Genomic DNA, 19796 nt, shown 5'->3' with positions numbered 1-19796 from the left:
TTTGGAAAATATTATTTTGGCCCTTCCTCCACCATGTTTACTCCCAGCTTACTTGCAGCAAAGAGGTGCTATCAGGGAAACAGTCATGACTCCCTGATCCTCAGCAGGCTGCCGTAGCCATCCATAGCAAGGTGGAACATACTTCGATTGCATTACCTTGAGCTAACAATGCAAATAAGGGAAATAAAAGGGATGGGGAGAGATAGGGAACCAAAATTCAGCAGGCAATGGCCGGGCATCACAACCATTACTCTGTACGCCAAGTGAAGACAGAGATCAACCTCAGAAACTGGCATTTCATCAGGACAGATTTTTTCTATACTACAGGGAACTTCAACTAATTGGATTACAGTACTTGAACAATATACAATATCTGTTAATCAGCCCGCCAAAACTAAGTGTCACTTGCACAACATGAGTCTCCTGTATTTTTTTCCTTTTTGCTTGGTGAATCCACAGTTTGCAAAAGCTTAGTTATGCTCCTACCTAGCTCTCTGCATGGCACGCACACAAAAGTACTCTGCAGGATCAGAGTGTGTCATGGGCAGTACCTGAGCGAAGGAATCACATGCAAAGGAAACTGAGTGCCAACTTCAAATTTCTCTCTTCAGAAATTACAGCAAAAATGTTTCATTGCCTGCTGTACGTGTAGGCAAGATAGGCAGATGGAATGTATGGGCATGAAACATGCCAAACGTGATTACTCTATCTCCCAAACATCTAGATGACAACTCCATGCAGACATATTTGTTGTAGATTCATGCTTAGGGATGTTTTGCTTTCGGAAACATCCAAATACACTGAGCAAATGCTGCAAAACAGTCAAACAGACTTTTTTTTATGTGCTAATGATTTCACACACAGGCATTTCACCAACAGCTGGAGAGTGCTACTCTCTTAACACTCCCCCTGCAGCCAGTCAGGATGCCAGGCAGCTGACAAGTTCCTCCCACCCCATGGTTTTCAAACTGCTGCCCTTGGTTCCCCACTATTTGGAGGAACCTGTATCACATACTAATCCAACAAAAGAAATCTCCCACACTTTTACCTTTAAATATTGCCTGCTCTATCTGTTCTGGTTTAGCGCTAGTCAAGTCTTGCGTTATGAGCTATTCTACAAAAATTGTGATAGGCACATGCAAGCACCAGTGTGAAGACAGAGTTTTGGATCAGCACACTGTACAGATTTTGAGATTCCCTTGGTAAATGTTTTTTCAGAACAGAAGACGCAATAATGCTAGCTGTAGTAAGATTCCATCTCTGTCATGCCAGACCTACTGAGACAGGAAAAATCTGGGGCAGCAGTTAGAAGCATTAATGACTTCACATCCAGATTTTCACAGTGCATCCTCAAAGGAGACACCATCACGTAGGTGTCTTGGCTCACGGGAGCTGACAGGGGCAGTCTTAGGAACTAACTGGAATAAGGAATTAAGCGTTAGGATAGCATCTTTTTTCAGTCATCATCACTCAATTCAAGTGCGGTATTGTGCAAGTCGGACTGATCCTACAGACATTCTGCATGTACAGTTTAGTCATGTTTAGCTAAAAAGAAAAAAAGAAAAATTACTTCCACCAATTAAATACACATCCATGGTTTTGGGGTTAAACCTCATATCCAGCCTGCACTTCCAATGCCTTATCTGTAAAATGATTACATTAAATACTACTCAGCATTTATTTCTAAGGATAAGGCTATGGCTGCCGTATTACCATACTATGCCAAAGGAATTTGAACCCACAAGTGGCTTTGCCAGGCAGCGAGCCAAGGCCAGGTGTCAGCAAGCACGTTTCCCTTCTAATAGCTGACATCGGCAGGAAAGTGGTGTGAGAGGTTTGGCTGACTACAGCACCAAAAGATACTGCTACAGGCACTATCCCACCGACCTCCTCTGCCCTCCACGTGCCTTTCTCTAAAGCTGGTTCTCATCCCTGGCAAGTGCAGTGAGTGCCTGTTCAGCATCTACAAGCATAATTACTTAACAACCCTTGTTGCTACAGAGGTGTGGCAAAGGATAATTAAAGCAACCAATGTTTGCAAAGCATTTGGGGAGCGTTGAATGAAAGTTGTTATATAAATTTAATTACCCTTATTAACTTTTTTTTCTTTTATATATATACTTCGATTGTCTCGTGACTGGGATTGTAGAGCCTCCCTTAGAAAAAGAAAAAAGAAGAAATAGATATAAAGACAGGACAGCAAGTGCAACCTTATCCTGTCATCCATTACTTCTGGAAGCTTAGTGATCTGGGTAAATATGTTTTCATGGTATCATATATGACTGGTAGGTCTGCTGAACTTTTACATCTCAAAGCTGAGTGGCAGGAATTGTAGTGCATATTGTGCAAGAAGCTGATGCAAAGCCCATCATTTTATGATAGTAAGTGTTATAAATTATTATTATTAAACATACATATCACAATACTGAGATGTCAGTCAAGTTCAAGGTTTATAGTGCAACATACTGTACAAATAAGGCCTTCAGTTTCTCTGTAAAATTCTTGAAGTAGTTTGAGAATTACCAAGGACTTCCAGCAAGTGCTTTCTTGATTTCTTCTTTCAAATTTGGTTTGGAGTATTCTTTGGTCTGACTGAAGAAAATTTACCAAACATGCTGTTACATATTTGATTGGTTTTGTTTTGGTAAGAAATGAAATACATTCTTTGAGCTCAGAATTAAAAAGCCAAAAATCCAAAGGACTTTCTCATGCTACTTTAGAATATACATTTTGTCTAACTGAATATGTAATCCTATATGCAACATAAAGATATATGATACTATTAAAAGTAATATTTTAACTACATGTTACAAATTACACATTTACCTTACTGAAATTACATTAACAAAATTTTTGTCAAAATGTTTTGACTTGGAGTAAATCTTCTTTTCAGAAAGAAACAGTTCTGCCAAAAATTTAATCATTTGCAGTTTGTTTTCTATCAAATAAATATACAGTAACACAGAGACCAAACCTATATGGGAGAGTAGTTACAGGAAATCTAAGTCAAAGCGATGTAATTGCTATTTAGTTCTGATTGTGGTTCGTGGTTATTCTTAGGTCATTTGTCAGAGGCTTTCATAATCTTAATTCGGCTTCAGGGAAAGATCCATCCACTGTAGATGTCAGTCTTCCTTTTTCCATTGACAGCTTGACTTTTCCAGTGGAGAAGAGCTGCCCTGTGAGGGCATCGTCACAGGAAGAATGACATAGAGCTTTGTAACCCAAACTCCAGAAGTGCTTTGCCCATGGCTCTGGGTTTGGGCTCTGATTCAGGGAGATGCTGAAACATACGCATTTGTGCCCTCAAGTAGTTCAGATAATCTGCTAGTTGCTGGTCCGAGTCACGCATTCAATTAATTGCCTTGTCAAATAGAGGCTTCGTTGGGGGATGAACATGATATGGGCCCCTGATGAATAAACACATGAATTAGCAGATCCTAGATTAGCTGTAACTCTCTTGGGAGATGAAACACATTTTTTTTCATGAGGAACTGACATAAATATCTAGAGAATATAAGAGGCACTAATCTTTCCGTGGTGCTTTCAGAAGAGTGATGCTGATAACTTTCTATGAACCTGACTTCTATGTGGCTTCCAAAACACAGCAATTAAATGAATTTTTAGCAATTTTTAACAAAATAGTGTTTTGTTTATTGATTGAAATGCTAAGGAATAATTTTTCCAGCCTGCAAAATCTACTCTGCACCACTTAGTTGAGTCCAATTACAGTACTAAAAGTATTGCCTTGTGAAGCTACAGATCCTGCCTTCTTTGTCAGCAGCTTCAGGCGTTTGTGAAAGGAATTGATGGATTCAGTCTGCTTTCTGAGGGATGTGAGCCCTAATCACAAAAGTCATTGGCACATCTGGAGCTCCTTTTGTAGGAAAAATGCTTTGGGTTTACCAAAACTGAGTGGCTCTGTGACACTAATGGTCACCCTCCCATTCCGGTGTCATCCCTGGTGTCTCTGATGGATACGGAAGAGCAACTTTCAGGGACAGTAAGTAGGTGGCCTTGTGAGAAATCAAAATAGGTATGAAAAACCTATGAATCAGCACACAGAACATCACACACAACTCAGAAAATTGCTTTTATAGTCATGTCAAAAATAAATGCTCATCTCTTAAAAAGAAAACTATACACAGAAGAAATAATAGCCAGCCTAAGTAATTTATGTTCTTTGCCGTAATTAGTATCTTACATTATTAGGAGAGACATCTTACCTGGATCACAGAAACGAATCAAACAGTGATCTTGAAAAGATTTATCCTGAAACAATACACTTAATATGCCTCCTTGTCTGTTAACTTTATGTAGAAATGGCTGTGTAGATTCAGTAGCAAAGTGGCTGAAGAGCGCTATAAATCACTTGACTTGCAGAAATAATGTAGCTTTCCTTTCACTTAACACTGCTTGGGGATACAGATGCTTTCTGCAGATTTGAATTCTTTGTAATATTTATTGAGAAACAGAACACTTGTTTTTCTACATAGCAAAATACACATGAACCATTTGACATAGTAAGCTGGCAGGCACAAATCACTCCTTTGAAAACACATTTGTTGTTATTAATCTTGCTCCTGATCCTCTTTCACACTGAAATAATCTTACCAACATTAGTATCACTCCTGATTTACAACAGTATAAGTAAGGAGTTAATCTCACTTTATTTTTTCCGTTATAAACAAAAAACCACATTGGCTTGAAATCACGGAACCATGAAATCGTGGAGATTTTGCTACTGAGTTTATTAGGGTTGGATTTCATCCAATGTGCTATTAAACCTGCAAGCGTAAACCACAATCACAATTGCTGAATTACATTTGACAGCAATTTACAATTATTGTTCCCATTTACTATGTGTCCAGTCCAATATCATTCTCATCGAAGTAGATGAGCATTTGAACGCATAGCAATGGGGCTGGGTTTTCACCTAGATTAAGTGTTCCGAGGCTGCAAGACGAGTGCCACCACGAATAGGCAAGCCCTTTCAAAATGGACTGCATCAAACACAACTGGTTGAGTATTTCTCTGAAGAAACAGGAACGGTGCTTCAGCTGGCAAACATCTTCTTTTGTACCTGTGTATACCAGGGCACGGACGTGCCGCCATGGCTGTCTTCACTCGAGTGGAGCATGACTCCTCCTCCGAGCACACGACATGGTGATGTGTGCTGTTGCTGCTGCCACAAGAGTATTCAAACACTCAGGTCCACTGAGGGGCCTGAACAACAAAATTCAGGCATCCCAGAGCTAGATGGACAGGCAACAGGAGCAAGATTTCCCCCTTTGGATACGGTTATTAAATTAAAGGGAAAGAGAAACATTTTAAGTAATTCATTTTTCTGTTGATCCTATGCATCTCAGTAATTATCTCAGTTATGGTGTATTGATTCCAATGTGTGCGTGCTCTTACTTGAATCAATAGTGAAATTTCAATTGCTTCAGTTAAAGCCGGGCTGGGTCATAAGGAGTAATACTGAATTGTGTGTTTGAGTAGCGCTTGCAATGCAAAATACATACAAGCTACAATGAACGTTACTCTTGTATGAGCTCAGGACTATCATAAAAAATCCAGAAACAGAGAAGTGAAAAACATCTGAAGATCAAGTAAGGTTAAGTGCTTCAAATTTCATGAGCTGGCTCCAGTCATTGTCCTCATTTCCAGCAAAGGAAGAATCTCTAAAACCAAAATGAACTTTTGAACCTGTATCCAGTGTTTATTAAAAGCCTTGAGCTGTGTTAAAAATCCGACAACCTAAAGTACATGAGTCATGAATTTGAAAACCTGTTAGAGATAAATACATGGAAGATGGGCTGAAGACAAGGCACAGCATCATACTCCTGCATGTCTGGCCATAAATCAAATAGTGAGGGGTGCATAGTTCTGCATCTAACTAATTTTGAGGAGACATCAACCACACTGCCCTCTTTGAAGATGGCTTTATGTAACTTCACATCCAGTGATCCATTCAAATGCCCTCCCTTCATTTCACAGATGACATCAGTGGAAGCACAAAAATTTTTCACGCTTACCCAAGGTCACGCCGTGACTCAGTCAGAACAGGGCTTCTGTACTTGTTGCCCTGTACCTGAAGAAGGCCAGGCTCTCTCAAATGCTAAATCAAGTAAGTGTAAAATTATATGACTGCATTGAACTTTTTTTCACCTTTGATGAGCAATTCTCTTTCTGAGAGATCTCAGGAGTTCAGATGGAAGTTAAAAGCTGTTCAGTTACCTGACATCATGTACTCACTCGAGGCTGAACAACAGGAACAACACAGATGGGAGGAAAATAGAGCAACTAGGAAAAAACTCGCCTCCAGATGTAAGCAGTAGTCAAAGTTCCAACTTGGCGTGGGACCAATACACTGCGGAAAACATCATGCGCTGAACCTGAGCAGCAGCAGCCCAGGCGATGATAGGAAACGCTAACAAACGCCAAATATGAGATGCAACACCCCGCAGAGACAATTGAGTATCTTTCGTATTAAAAAAATGCTCATTGTTGTTGCCTGGTGATAAAAGAACACCTCCAAACTGTACTGAAACGCTTACTTTGTGAAGCGCCTATGGGCACCGATGGCACCAGGGCCCCTGCCGCCCGCTCTGCGGCGGGCACGCTCTGTGCGAGGCCGGGACCATTCAGTGCGCCCGGGCTGAGCACGCCTGCCAGGCGGCAGCAGGCCTCCGGCCCTGCCGCGGCTGGCGGGGGCCCAGGGGAGCTCCTGCCACCGCTGACGCGGGGCCTGCGGCGAGTGCCGGTGCGGGGCGGCGGTGGCCGCGGCACACGGCGCTCCCGCAGGCGGGCAGGACGGTGCCCTCCGCGGCTCCGCCCCCCTCTGTCCTGCGTGGACGACGTTTTGACAGAGCAGGGTGCCATGGGAGGAGGGCAGAGGCCGCCGGCCCCTCGGCTGCCCCCGGCCCCGCTTCACCCTACCCGGGGAGGGGGGCGCGGCCGCGGGCTGGCGCGGCCGGCGGGAACGCACACAATGGCCGCGCCGGGAGCCGCCCGCAGGCCCGCGCCGGCGGGGGGCGGGGAGGGGGCACGGCGCCGCGGGCTCCCCCCGCCGCCGGGCCGGGCCGGGGCGGAGCGGGGCGGGGCGGGGCGGGGCGCACCTGGCCGCGGCGCCCGGCGGCGGCGGGGCAGGGGCGGGCAGGCCGCGGCGAAGGGCGGGGGGGGGGGCGGTGGGCGGCTTCCCATTGGCCGGTCGGTGGAGCCCCGCGCGCCGGCGTCGCGCGGTGCCTGTGCGCCGGCCGGGAGCGGCCGCGGCGCTGTCGCCGCCTCACAGGTCGCGGAGCGGCCGGGGCGGCGCGGCGGGAGCAGCGGGTGAGAGGCGAGCGGCGGAGCGGGCGGCGCTGCGGGCGGGGGGGACCGGCCCCGCGAGCCTCTGCTCGGCGGCGGGGTGGGGATCCCCCGCCTCGCCCAGGGTCAGGTGCGGCGATGCCCGGGGTTTCCCGCCGCAGGCCCGGCGGCACGTCCCGGTGGACCGGGAAACGGAGCCACGGAGGAATGCGGCGGGCGGCGGCTGGGCGCCGGCGGCCGCCGCCCCGGCTGGGCGGCGGTGCGGCTGCCGCTGCCGGGGAAGGGCCGGGGGGCGCCGCTTTCTTCTCCCGCCGCCCGGGCGGGGGCAGGAGACGCGCCCTCCGGCCCGCGGGTGCCGCTTCCTTCGGCGGCGGGGAGGGCGGGGGGCGGCGGCAGCCCTGCGCCCGGCGGCGGGCAGGGGCGTTCACCTCCGCGCTCTTTCGTAGGGCGCGCAGCCGAGCGCGGGGCGGCCCCGGCGGCTCCGGGGCGCTGGTGATGAGGGCGCCGAGCAGGGGCTGAAGCCGGCGGCGGCGAGGCGGCGACCATGACGGTGTTCAGGCAGGAGAACCTGGAGGAGCACTATGAGACGGGCGAGGACCTCGGCAGGTGGGTGCGGGCCGGCGGCGGGATTGGGCGGCGGGAGCCGTTGCCGCTGAGCGCGGGGGGGCGAGGGCAGGCGCAGCTCCTGCCGCTTGAAATGCCCCCGCGTTGCCTTTCCATTTCGGGCTAAGACGGGAAAGGGAGTTGGGTTTTAAGCTACGGCGTGTTTGCTTTTTTAATACGAGTCTGATGGGATTTTGGACTTGGCCAGTTCGTCATCGGCACCTTCTCAGCTTGGTGCCCAGCTGGATGTCGTGCGGGCGTACCTGCCGCCTTCGGGCCGGAGGGGCAGCGGTGAAGTTGTAAGGCTTGTTGCTGTTAGCCGGGCGGGTGACTGGAAACGTGGTGGGTTGTAGGACAGAAGTTTGCATTGTGTTGGTGGTGAAGGAGTCCGTATGTGTTGCATGTCGGTTTTGCTTTAATAACACGATTAAAGAAGTGAGAGAAGCTCTGTATTTGTATTTCGTCAATAGCACTACGGTGAAGATCGCTTTCCAGGCATCACTGATGGAGCTGGATGTCAGATCAGGGGATGTGTGGCAGAGCACTGCAGGTGAAGCACTGCCTGCTTGAACCTTGATTCTTGAATGCTGTGTAGTGATCTCCTCCTGCCACGCCGTTTGTGTAAAGAGCTCAAGCTATTAGTCAGCCTTGTTTTTTTCAGTGCTTTCCGTGTTTTAAAACTGTTAGTTTAACACTAAATTGTGTTACGCACGAGTCCTTTCATCTTCCTTCCCCCTTCTTTATGGGGGAATCTGATGGAATTTTAGCACACCAGTGTGGTAGAATCCTTTTCTAGGGTTCATCTCGGCGATTTCAAAGCTTAGGATCAGTGTTTAATTACCACAGGGTAGTGTACATGGGGCAGATGATCCCATGTCTACTTGTGTGTACCTTTCCAGTGAAGGGTCCAGTAATAGCAAATGTTGCGACCAAGGCAGGAACTTGGAAATACACCACTTCTTCTTAAAAAAAAAACAACAACCAACCAACCAAAAAGCCCCCATATTACCAGAAAGTTCATTGGACTGTATTTAAAATAAACTTCACCCCGTTTATGTACAAGCTTGATGCCTTGACTTGTACAGGTACATGATGAATGTGTACTTTTAATTTCACATTGTTCTGGGTTGACTCTTTGATACATCTAGAATGACAGGCTATGTTGGACAGCGAAGTCATATGAACTTACTGGATATCTTGTTAGAAAAACATGTTATCATGCTAAACCACAAGTTTAGGTTGTATGGTCTAAATATTTTGTTTGGACCCATAGAATTGTCTGATTTGATTTCCATTCTTTTGGGCAAGAACACATAAAGTGTTCTGAAATTCAGGTTCAGATTTCTGGACTCTTAAAATAAAACTGCTTGTGCTTACAGGGACTGGTTCATGATTTACTTTATAGAAGAAAATAAAGAGACAGATCTAGAAATTACCTATTGTGTTATCTTAAGGTTCTTCAGGGAGAAGATGTCAGTATGCTAGTTTAGAAAGTGCTAAGGTTTATGTAACCTCTCTTGTATTTATTTTAAAGAGAGAGTGTTAGCGCAATGTTTGATCCCCAATACATATTTATGAATTAGAACAATTGCCCTTAGGCCAATTACGTAAGAAATGTTTAAATATATGGGGATTTTTCCAAACACACATGCTTTGGAAGTCACATGTTAGTTCCAGAACACAGCAGTGACGACCAAGCGTTTCATTTTTACAGTACAGGGAAGTGCAAACACTGAATAATGTTTTATAGTAAAAAAAAAAACCCACAAATAGAGTTTTTCAAATTGGCAGAATATTAGGTAATGGAGTTCAGTAAAACACTGATATATTAATGTGATCAATTATAGACAAGGCATTACAATACTGAGGTTGTTTTTATTCATCTTAATGCTGTATAAGCTTGGCATGCAGTCTAAACGTATAATACTGTAACAGTTTAAAAGAATGTCAAATTCTCTTGTTTTTCCTTGAAAAAAGTAAAGAAAACGAAGAACCTCATCAGTTTTACCTACTTCTGTGAGAAAATACCAGTGGATGGCAAAATATTGTGAAATGTTTGAAAGGGCTTTTGCTTTAAAAATGGAATGCAGTTATTTAAAAGGGCCAAAGCTTTCACTTCAGCATCACTTTGAGAAACCAGGATTATTCCACTGCAATGTATTGCTATAAAACCATGAGAGTAAGCAAATCTCAGGGTAGTTGTTGTATGGTTTACTTCAGTAGTGTTTTTAACTTCTTTTTAAACTTAAATTTCGAGGGTTGTTTGTAGTACTCTCTTGTAAATCTCGTCACTTTCCATTCCTCTTTTACTCCTTAGGTAGGTTTCTCGCCGTTACATTTGCATATAAATGTAGTTGCAAATGTCAACCCTGAGGCTCAAAGCTCAGAAAGCAGTGAATATTAAAAACACCTTTGACTTTAAAATTTCTTGTGTTCATTCGGGAACCCAAATCATGATTTAATACTTGAGCTAAGCAATGATGAAAGGTTCCATTTTGCAAAATCAACTTATTTTTCCCCTTCTTAGGGAAGAATTATTTTATTTCCTCTTACTTAGCTGCAGTCATGCAGCAAACAAGGTGAATAAATGAACAGATGAATTTTTATTAACAGAGGTGTGTTTGAATGAATGGATCCTGAAGTTCCTAGGCCAACCTGCCTTTTGAGAAAGCTGAGTAAAGATGCAAATACTCAGAAATTTTAATAATCTTCACTATTTTCCCTTGTAAATTATTTACTAGTCTTTATTACCTTATAATACTTCTAACAGTAACCAGAATAAAAAAATCATTTGAGTAAGAAAGTGATCTAAGAAAGGTGTCTTGAAGAAAGTAAATGGGTTGTGTAAATGAAATTTTTGATTTAAACTAATAAAAGAGGTTTAAATATTGCTTATCATAAAACCTAGAGTTGTTGGAAACAAGGAGAAGGGATAATGGTGTGCTTGGGCTGAAAAAAAATGCACTTTCTAGTTTTCTGGTATTTCACAGTGCATTTACAGAAAAAGTTATAAACAGTCCTGTCCTTTTACCAAAATGTTTGAGTTCTGTTCCATTCTTTGGTTTGTTTTGTTTTATGCCTGGGAAGAGTAAGAAAGAAGGAACTTGGGATTGTGAATACTGACAGGATGATCATTATTTGTCTTGCTGATGCGGGATTTCTTCTGACACGTTTATGGCTGTTCAGGTTGGTTTATCTTAAGGTTTTGTACCAAAACAGTCTTGTGAGACTTGTGGATCAAATGTTGTCTTTAGGACAGAACATATAAGAAGATTGTACTCTCGATCATTGTATATGTTGCGTTGCATGCACTCTTTTTCTGTTTTACAAATTTGAAGTGATATCACTTGTATTGTTCAGATGCAGGCTACCTACAGATGTCTTAAGTAATCATCTAACCATGAAATTTCAAGGGCTGATAGAGATTATCATGAAAGAGCAACAAATTCACTAAAGCTATTTTGTTCATTTTAATTCTGCCTGCAGTTGCAGGTGGTGTGACTGTGCATTTTAAATACCCTGCTGCAGTGCTTTTACTTCAGTCCACCCAAAAGACAGGAATTCAAGTTCATCAGTATTAAAAACCTCACCATGGCGAGCATGCAAGTAAAGACCTTGAAACCAGATCAAACTAATCAAGATATTTTTTTACCCTCCTGTGAATGGCCTTACTTGGGAGTTGCTACAGTACTGTGAGAAATGCGGCATTGCTTAAATAAGTATACGGAGAGGTACCCAAACAAAGCTATGGTACAGATACATACTATGTCTATTTATGTGAATCGAAGGGATTTAGTTCCTGGTCTTAAAAACAGCTCCCTCCTCCTTCACCCCTACCCCCCATCTGTGTTTTTTTTCTTTAAACTTTTATGTGCTTCCTAAAAGAGATGCGGATTGTTGAAGTAAAGTTTTGGAATTGAAGAATGGTATTTGCGTTGCACTGTGGTTTGCAACTTTTAGATTCGTGTTGATTCAAAAAGAAGGAAGAAGTATCTAACAATTTTAAACTTCAAGCTTGTTTGGACTTGTTGGACTCACTAGGGAAACACTTGCATCTTCTTGTTGAATAAAAGCTATGATGAATCTCAGCAGTTTTGGAAACCAGTCTGTTTCTGCTTGGTAGCTCACTAAGCAGAGGCGCTAACAGTAAAACGCAGTAAACTAACCCTGCTATCTAAGGTATTGATCGCTTTATCAGTTGTGAGAGGAAAAATGCATAGGATAACATGCTAAAGATGCTGGTAAGAGAAAACAGGGAGTTGTGCAAATGTGTCTTTACAATCTGAAAAACGTTCTTTTACCTTTGAGTGTTGAGTGAAAAGAGATTTTTTTTTTTTTTTTTTTTTTACCCTGGACGCTGGAAACTGATTTCTGTAGTAAGCAGGGAGTACATAGGCAGAACATACATATTTAAAAAAAAAAAAATATATATATATGCATGTATGTTTTTTTGGTTATTCACATATCAGTTTTCAGAAATGCTGCTTTTCAGAACTGCGAAGGCTGTCCTTCATCTATCCACACACCATAACTGTAACTACATTGCACTCCTGTGTTGGGAGAAAAGTAAAAACACCAAACAAAAAGTACCTGGATGGCAACTAGAATTTGATCCTCGTGGCCCTTTTCAGGCTTGACAACCTAAACTAATCTTGCTAACTAGCCAATGTACTAAAATTGTGTGAGTATTGTCAAGCTCTGTTGTGAAATGTGTAGGATGTGAAATTCGTTGGAGGTGATACTTTCAAAATGGTCACATTTAAAACCCATGCCAAACATCTTTAATAATGTTGTAGTATAAAATTTCTTCCTGTGAATTATCAGATTAGAAAGTCATTGGGGGCGGGGGGAAGGAGCAATGTGAAACATGGTCTGGTAAGGCTAAAAGTAGTGCATGTGAGGTATAAAATTTTTAACTGTGATACATTGAAAGTTCCAGTTTCTGTTTTCTTGGATTTTCTTGCTGTAACCTCATCTCCATTGCTCCATTAAAAGTCATGTGTTAACCTTCCTTTTCATACAAAGGTAAAATGCTGAAGATGCAGAAGGTGCAAACCTCTGCGGTACTGTTTCCTCTGTTATTCATACAGGCACAACGATAAATACTGCAAGTGTGAAATTCATTGCTTCTGTAACTACATGTATGCAAATTCCAGTAGAACATGATAATTAATTACTGTAAATTGAGTGACTGTATGAGTTTTTCAGGGACAAGGACCTAGGAAGGAACCCTGAAAACGTTGGCCACAAAGCCGCTGTTTGAGCAGGAAACCTGGTTGGTTGGTTGGTGCCTTTTTTTTTTTTTTTTAAAGGGTTGAAAATTGTGAAATTCAGATTACAACAAAGAACCCTTTCTGTGCTGTTTGTGAACCATGTAAATGTTGTATCAGTGTTGTCAGCTCTCAGAGGAGAAGTTGGTTATTCCATGCTTGCCTGCAAGTCCTGGCCTTGATGGTTGCGTGGGTACTGTAAAAGAAGGTCTCTTAACTGGAAAGTGTGGTGGGAGGAATTGCTCTTCTGTGTCTCAAGTCACTTTACCTCCCAGCCATGCCTCAAAATGCCTCCTTTTTGCAAACACATAATAACCTGCGAGCTGCTGATTGCACAGGCTGCAAGAGGCTGTCACCATACAGTGCTACTGGTGACAATTACTGCCTTATAAAATGTGCTGAGAGGTTTGCTGTATGAAAAGCGCAAGAGGCACAGATGCTTTTTGGGTATAACTGCTTCGTCCTGCTTAGTTTATTTCTCGCTCTCGGGGAGAATAATGCCTGCTTTGTAGGTCTTTTAAAACGAAGCGCAATTAAAACTAGAGCTTGCTGACTACTCTGTGCCTTCAGTTTAAATGCACAAATCTTTGTAAATCTAAACTCATCAGGAAGCAGATAAAAATGCTTGTCTTTGATTTCTCTTCTAGCCAGGCTCAGTGAGGCACGATCAGTACCAGAGCTGGTATGTTAGGGGTGTGCTGAAACTTTTCATTTCGTCTTTCTGGGCTTTCCTTTTCTGTCCTTCTGTGTTTGTGGGGGTTTTTTGGTGTTTGTTTTTTTTCCTCCTCATTATCTCCCTTTACAGATGTTTGAGTATGTCACTTCCTCTGCTGGAGCTGTGCGTACCTAACAGAAATCGGCCCCTTTAGTTTAGGAAAAGGGAGGCTGAGGCTGCGTTTTCGTGAGAGCTGTGTGCCAAGCACAGTCCACACTGCCAGTGGCTGAAAGGAGCAGTATTGCTTTCCTTTGCTGTGTGTTTCTGTGTGGGCTTTTGTTTTTTTTTTGATGCAGCAGTGCTGTCAAAGCGGAAAAAAAACCCTTTAATTTATGGTAGCAGTGCATACTCAGATCAGCTGACAGCACTGTGAAATCTCAGCCTGCGTGCAGTTGTGATTGCCGCCATAAATCTACCTCGAGCTAAATATGTAGGAGGGACAGAGATAAAGAGTCACCTTACTACAAAGGCAGAAGAACATAAACCGACGACAAGGAAGTTAAGGTGGAAATTAGGAGAACGACAGATGGTGCAGTGGTTCTGGAGTAACCTCGATGAATGGTTGTTGCAGTTGGTCAGAGGTATTCAAAGGTGTATCAGTTTTTGGAGGAAGTTGCATGTTTCCTGCGAGACCCACAGCTGGGCTTAATGGCCTTCTGTTTTTAACTGGCTTGGTTAGTAAGCCAGTGCAACAATTTTATATTCTGAAGAAAAGGTGCCAGTTAAAGCAGTGGCTCAGTGGTTTCTGTTTCCTGGATGGTAGCGGCTTGCATAGGAGCTCTGTCTCTAAGACGACTATTATTTCTCAAACTCTATTTTGACCCCATTGCAGGAAGATAGGTGACGCAAAGGAAGATTATCCAATAAACCTGAAAAGCGTTCATAGACTTACTGTGCAGTATAGTAGATCCTACTTAACCATCATTAGTTCATGGCTGAGCTAGGTCAAAGCTGAAAGAAGTGTGGACAGAACCTAAAGATCTTCAAGCCTAAACTATTTTGTTGCATGTCTTTGTTACGCAGTGAATTTTGGAGTAACATAAATGGTGTGAAATTCAGTAGAACTGGGTACAAAGGCCTGTGCCAAGCAGTCTAATATAGGTAATATAACTCTGAGATCTCATCGCCTCGGTACAGAAAGAGTGGAGTCTGCCTGTTTTGGTCAGTTGTTGGGTGACATTCCCGTTGGTTTTGGTGTAGTTATGGAACAGGCTAATACCAGCGATTAACTGTAGAGCCAGCTATTTCCCCATATCCTTGTGCAATACCTTGCTATGTCCTCCTCTACATGGTACTCACAGCTCTCGTCCCCCCATTTCAAAGAGATTGCTGCTGTTCTGTTCTAAAATGAAGAAGAGATGCCAAGGTGGTGAAGCTGTGGGAAGAAGCATCTTAAGAGAGGAGACCTAAGACTTTGGTACATTTAGCCTTGCACCACAAAGCTTGGGGTGGTATGATTTTTGAATACTCTGGAAGAACAAAAATGCTTGGGGAAGCAAAGAAACTTTAGAAACTAGATTTACATTTACAGTGTTTTGTAAATCTGCAGGCTGGAAATTGAAAGGCTGCTTGCTTCCAGGAGAGTGAACTTTGGGACTTGTCTTTGAAATGAAGCCAATGTGAACAGGGAACGTAAATTGTATTAAGGTTGAGCTTGTAAAATTAAAGGAAAGGATTGCATGATACTGTCCTGGGGAAGGAGGAGGCTGGTAAGGACACAGTCATTGTGGATATCTTAGATCAGTTTTAACACTGTCTTTCAAAGTTTCCAGGCATATTGTAGTTTTTAAGGATGTTGTCCTTTTGTGTTAGCGTGTTGGAGTTTGGTGGGTTTTTTTGGTTGTGGCACACATTGATGATGGGGAGAATGTCTTGTAGTAGGTGCTTTTCGCCCAGATGGAGTTCACATGGTTTAGGATCGGTGTAAAACACCACACTGAGTATTCCACATGATGGTCTGCAACCTTATTCTCTTGATTTTAATGTTTTATTCCCTTCCCTTTATTCCCTCCTGATGACACAAGCAAGCGTGGCAGACAATTTCCACTTTAAGAGGCAATACTGTTAAGGAGGAAGCATCATTGCACGGCTGCCCAGAGCACATGCGTGCATTGACCACCAGCAGCAGGGACCTTGCAGTGCGGTGGTGTACCATTCTTTACTAGAGCAAGTCTTCCCCAGTGTCGTCTGCCTGCAGGTGCAAGTCTGTTTGTTAGGAAGCTTAGATGGCCTTGCCTGTACTAAACCTAAAGAAAAATATCTCTTACTGGGTGGTCACAAACGTAAGGGGACATATCCAAAGCTTGGAAGAGTTCACCGTCAGTGTACATTACAACTGTGCGTACAACCTGATTGAAAGGTATAGTTTAATTTCATTTTCTGCTGAAGGATGCGGAGGAGTGAGCCTTTGGAAAGGAAAAAATTTGCTTTGGGCAGTAGCCTTCTGTCTGTGCACTTCTTGCTTAAACAGGATGCGAAGTTAGCCTGTAATTGAACTGATGTACTGGAAATATTTTATTTCCACTGTGTCTTTATTTGTGAGCAATTAATACTGTGTTTCTAAGTTTTCACAAGTTACTCGAGGAGCCCTACTTTCTGTCTGGTATGTAAATTGGCTTCTGGGCTCTTGTCCCTTTCCTCAGTTTTCTCTCAAGTATTGGTAAGTAGTCATTGTAAGACTTGAGGTGCTGGGTGGATGTGCCTGTAGAAGTGTTGACTTAGAGTACCTGCTCATGTGCCATGGGAGCTGATGGCAGAGGGACATTTTCCCCATCTCACAAAGTCTGTTGAAGCTGTGGTGTTTTGAAGTTGTTACTCTTACAGGACAGAGAAAGGGTGTTCATTTTTTGGAGTCTTTGGTGACTTAAACTGTCTTGTGATGGTATGGGGCCTCTCATCTATTCTCTTGTTTCTCTGTTTTCTGAAATTTATAGTCTCGCTGGCCATTGCAGGATTGCAATACAGCTTAAGAGGATTGGACTTCATTGCTGAGATGGTCTTCTGTAATCCTGTATTTCTAAATGAGGCTAAGAAAGCCAATGCTTAAAACTTAAAATCATGTGTACTCTGTGTGGTGTTATTCGGTACTGCACTTACTTCGCTTAGTTATGTAGGTACAACTAGATGGAGCTAACTTTTATGTTAATTGATAATATTGTATTCTGTTCAGCATGGTTTACAATTAAATTATTCTGCCAAGTTTAACAGAGATTGAGGTATGGGTTTTTTCCCCTTTATCCACAGAGGAGAATAATATTAGTGGGTATTTTACTTGGTCTAACAACATTGTGGCCAAGAACTCAGCACTTTCAATAGTTTCATCAACAAAACTGACAGTTTATTATTTCCTAAGAAAAAACAGTACATGGGAGTCTTGGATGGTAATAAATTTTAGCTTTCTTTTGATACCTTTCTTCTTGCTGACTCTGGGACACTTGGCTCCTGCTACCTTTGAAGAAGATGATGCAGATGTATTCCCAGAGATGGGTATTTCACGTTGTCTCCTTCCGCTTTCTTTATCTTTTGGGGGGGGTGCGGGGGGAGGGGTGTGTTGGTTTTTGTGTTTGTTTGGGTTTTTTTTCTGCAAGCATAGACTTCAAAGATTTTGGTATGGAAGTTAGGACTTTTTTGGTATATTATCTGTCTGGCAGTATTTTCTAATCTCCATGAGCAGGGCCATCTGCACAGAATTGCTGTTGATTCCCTAGGAAAGGAAAGCACATCAGGGAACGGCTTGGTTCCTTATGTCTCATCTTTTCTCATTGCTTTTTATTTGAAAGGGCCTTCTGATACTACTTACTTCACATTCCTGCCTAAAAGAAGGATCGCTTTTCCTGCTTTTGTGGCCAGTTATAACATTAACTGGAGAACAAACCATTCCAGATTATATCTTACAAAGCTGGTGCACTTCTGCTGCCCCTTTTGTTCCTTTAAAAACAAACCTTTACATTACTGTCCCTCCTAAGGGTGTGTTAGTTCCTGGTCAGCGCTGCCCTACCTGCCTGCTGGCCTGCCTGGGTGTTTTTACAGGGTGGCTAAACCAGCCTAATGAGAGGGCCAGTGAATGGGACGATCCTGTTCCTCACCCGCTGAGCTGCATTCTCTTGCTGCTTCTCCTGTGCTGGCACTGGCACCATCCCGAGCGCAGCCTGGAAGCAGGAGGGGATTACAGATTGAGCTCCCTGAACTGGGTCACCATGGGCACGTCGAGCAAATATCAGTGCCAGCCGCCGGCACAGCATAGGAATGCATGGCCAGAGGGATGGGGAAGCCTCCGGTTGCAGTGGATGCTGGCTCCGTCTACTAACCCACACCCCGTGTACTCTGCGTCAGTGCTGTGCAGGTGTGGCCAGCCAAGACCGCGTGGAAGAGCTGCTCTGAACTGGGAAGCAAAACCTGACTGTCGATTAACCCTGGACAACGAGATCGGTGACTGCACAGTCTGAGTATGTTTTCCCGTGGCAGCAGCCGTAGGGTAGCCAGACAAGCCCTCCTTTGCACGGAGGTCAGAGGGGCCAACTTGGAATATATTTTTTAAATGTTCTAAATTCCTAAGTGCCTAAGCTTGTCTGCTGCTGAGAGTGAGTAGTTGTGAATAAAGGCTGAAGAGCTGGGGAAGCGGTCAATTATTTGGCTGTAAATAGCAGCTCATAAAACCATAAGGTACATGGACAGTTACTAAGGCACTTGGTATGAGATTTGTGTATGTGACACAAACTGTGCTTTGTTTGTAATGCCGTGTCTTCTTAAAAAGCTGTCTTCAGTCAAGGAAAAGCAGTATTTTCATCTTTGGCTTAAATTTTTTGGCTTAAATGATGTGTTTATAGATTGTATTGCTTGGTGAGTTCCTTATATATTTGGCTAACATCAAATTAATAATTGGAGCAGAAAAACCAGAAATTTTCCTGTGCAAAAAATGACTCTGCCATCTTCTGTGGAGTACAAGCTTGAGGTTTTGTGTTTCTCCTTGTGCTCTGGTACTGAAAGGTTAGTAAGATACCTGTGGATTTTACAGTGATTCTTCGTACCTGATGGGAAGTAATGAAATGTGGCAAAATCTATTCCGCACCTTTAACTCTTATCGTTTCTTGGGAAAGCTGAGTCTTAACCTGTTTGTGGCTTTGCAGTCCATCCTCACTTCTGCTTTCAGTGATTAGATTTTACCCTTTTTCTAGCAAGTGTTTGGTGAATGATCCATACCCTATCACCGTATTAAATGATTTTTCAAATATACCAAAAAAGCAATATTTTCTTACATTAGCATCGTTTAATGTATCTAACAAGTGCAGCTGTGCTGCGAATGTCATGCATTTGTGTATTTTTATTTGTGGCCATTCAATGTAGATATCTTCCAGAGTCAAAATCTGCATAGAAATGCTGCTTAGAGACACATGGTTATTGCTCATTAAGATCATAGGTCATATGCTGTAAACCAGGGAGGTTCTGAAAAAGGTGAGATAAAGGGAAGCTGCTCATTGTGATGAAAGAGTGGGTGGCATAACTGAGAACTGGTAAGCATTATCACTAGACTCTTCTCCCCAAGCTGAAGGACAGACACTCACTTCAGGCGTGCTTCAGAACCCATTGCTACAGAAGAGAAGCAGGAAACTCAAAACACTTTATTTATAAGAGCTGCAACAACAGTCTTTAGCATCACCAAAATCAAACGTGTGTTCCGCTCATGTGTTTTAATACTCAGCCCAAGCACCTGGTTTAAGAATTTCTGGGCAAGTGATGACTGAGCTTTTATGTTCAGTTCTGAGTCAAATGTACGTCACGTACTTCTTTTAACATTTAGCAAGACTAACTTATGATTTAATGTTAATTGCTGAGCTGGTTTACAGATTTCATGAAAAGTCCAAATGAAGGGGAAAATGAAGTACTAAAGAACAATAGAAACA

At 43.2% G+C, this 19796-nt stretch overlaps 1 protein-coding gene across 2 annotated transcripts in view; it reads left to right on the top strand.

The window, feature by feature from the left end:
* Nucleotides 1-7300: 7300 nt before the first annotated feature.
* The window catches only part of DAPK1 (death associated protein kinase 1), a 90872-nt gene continuing 78376 nt past the window's right edge, over nucleotides 7301-19796 (top strand). Inside the window, exons 1-2 of one of the 2 annotated variants that reach the window (XM_075138133.1) lie at nucleotides 7301-7332; nucleotides 7755-7914. In XM_075138133.1, coding sequence (XP_074994234.1) covers nucleotides 7853-7914 — 62 coding nt within the window. In that variant the 5' untranslated portion in view covers nucleotides 7301-7332; nucleotides 7755-7852. Of the gene's footprint in view, nucleotides 7333-7742; nucleotides 7915-19796 lie in introns of those variants that run through there. The other variant, XM_075138132.1, reaches the window with a different exon arrangement.

The sequence above is a fragment of the Calonectris borealis genome, chromosome Z, assembly GCF_964195595.1.
Source record: "Calonectris borealis chromosome Z, bCalBor7.hap1.2, whole genome shotgun sequence".
Classification (NCBI taxonomy): Eukaryota; Metazoa; Chordata; class Aves; order Procellariiformes; family Procellariidae; genus Calonectris; species Calonectris borealis.
This window is presented reverse-complemented; position numbering and strand designations above follow the sequence as displayed.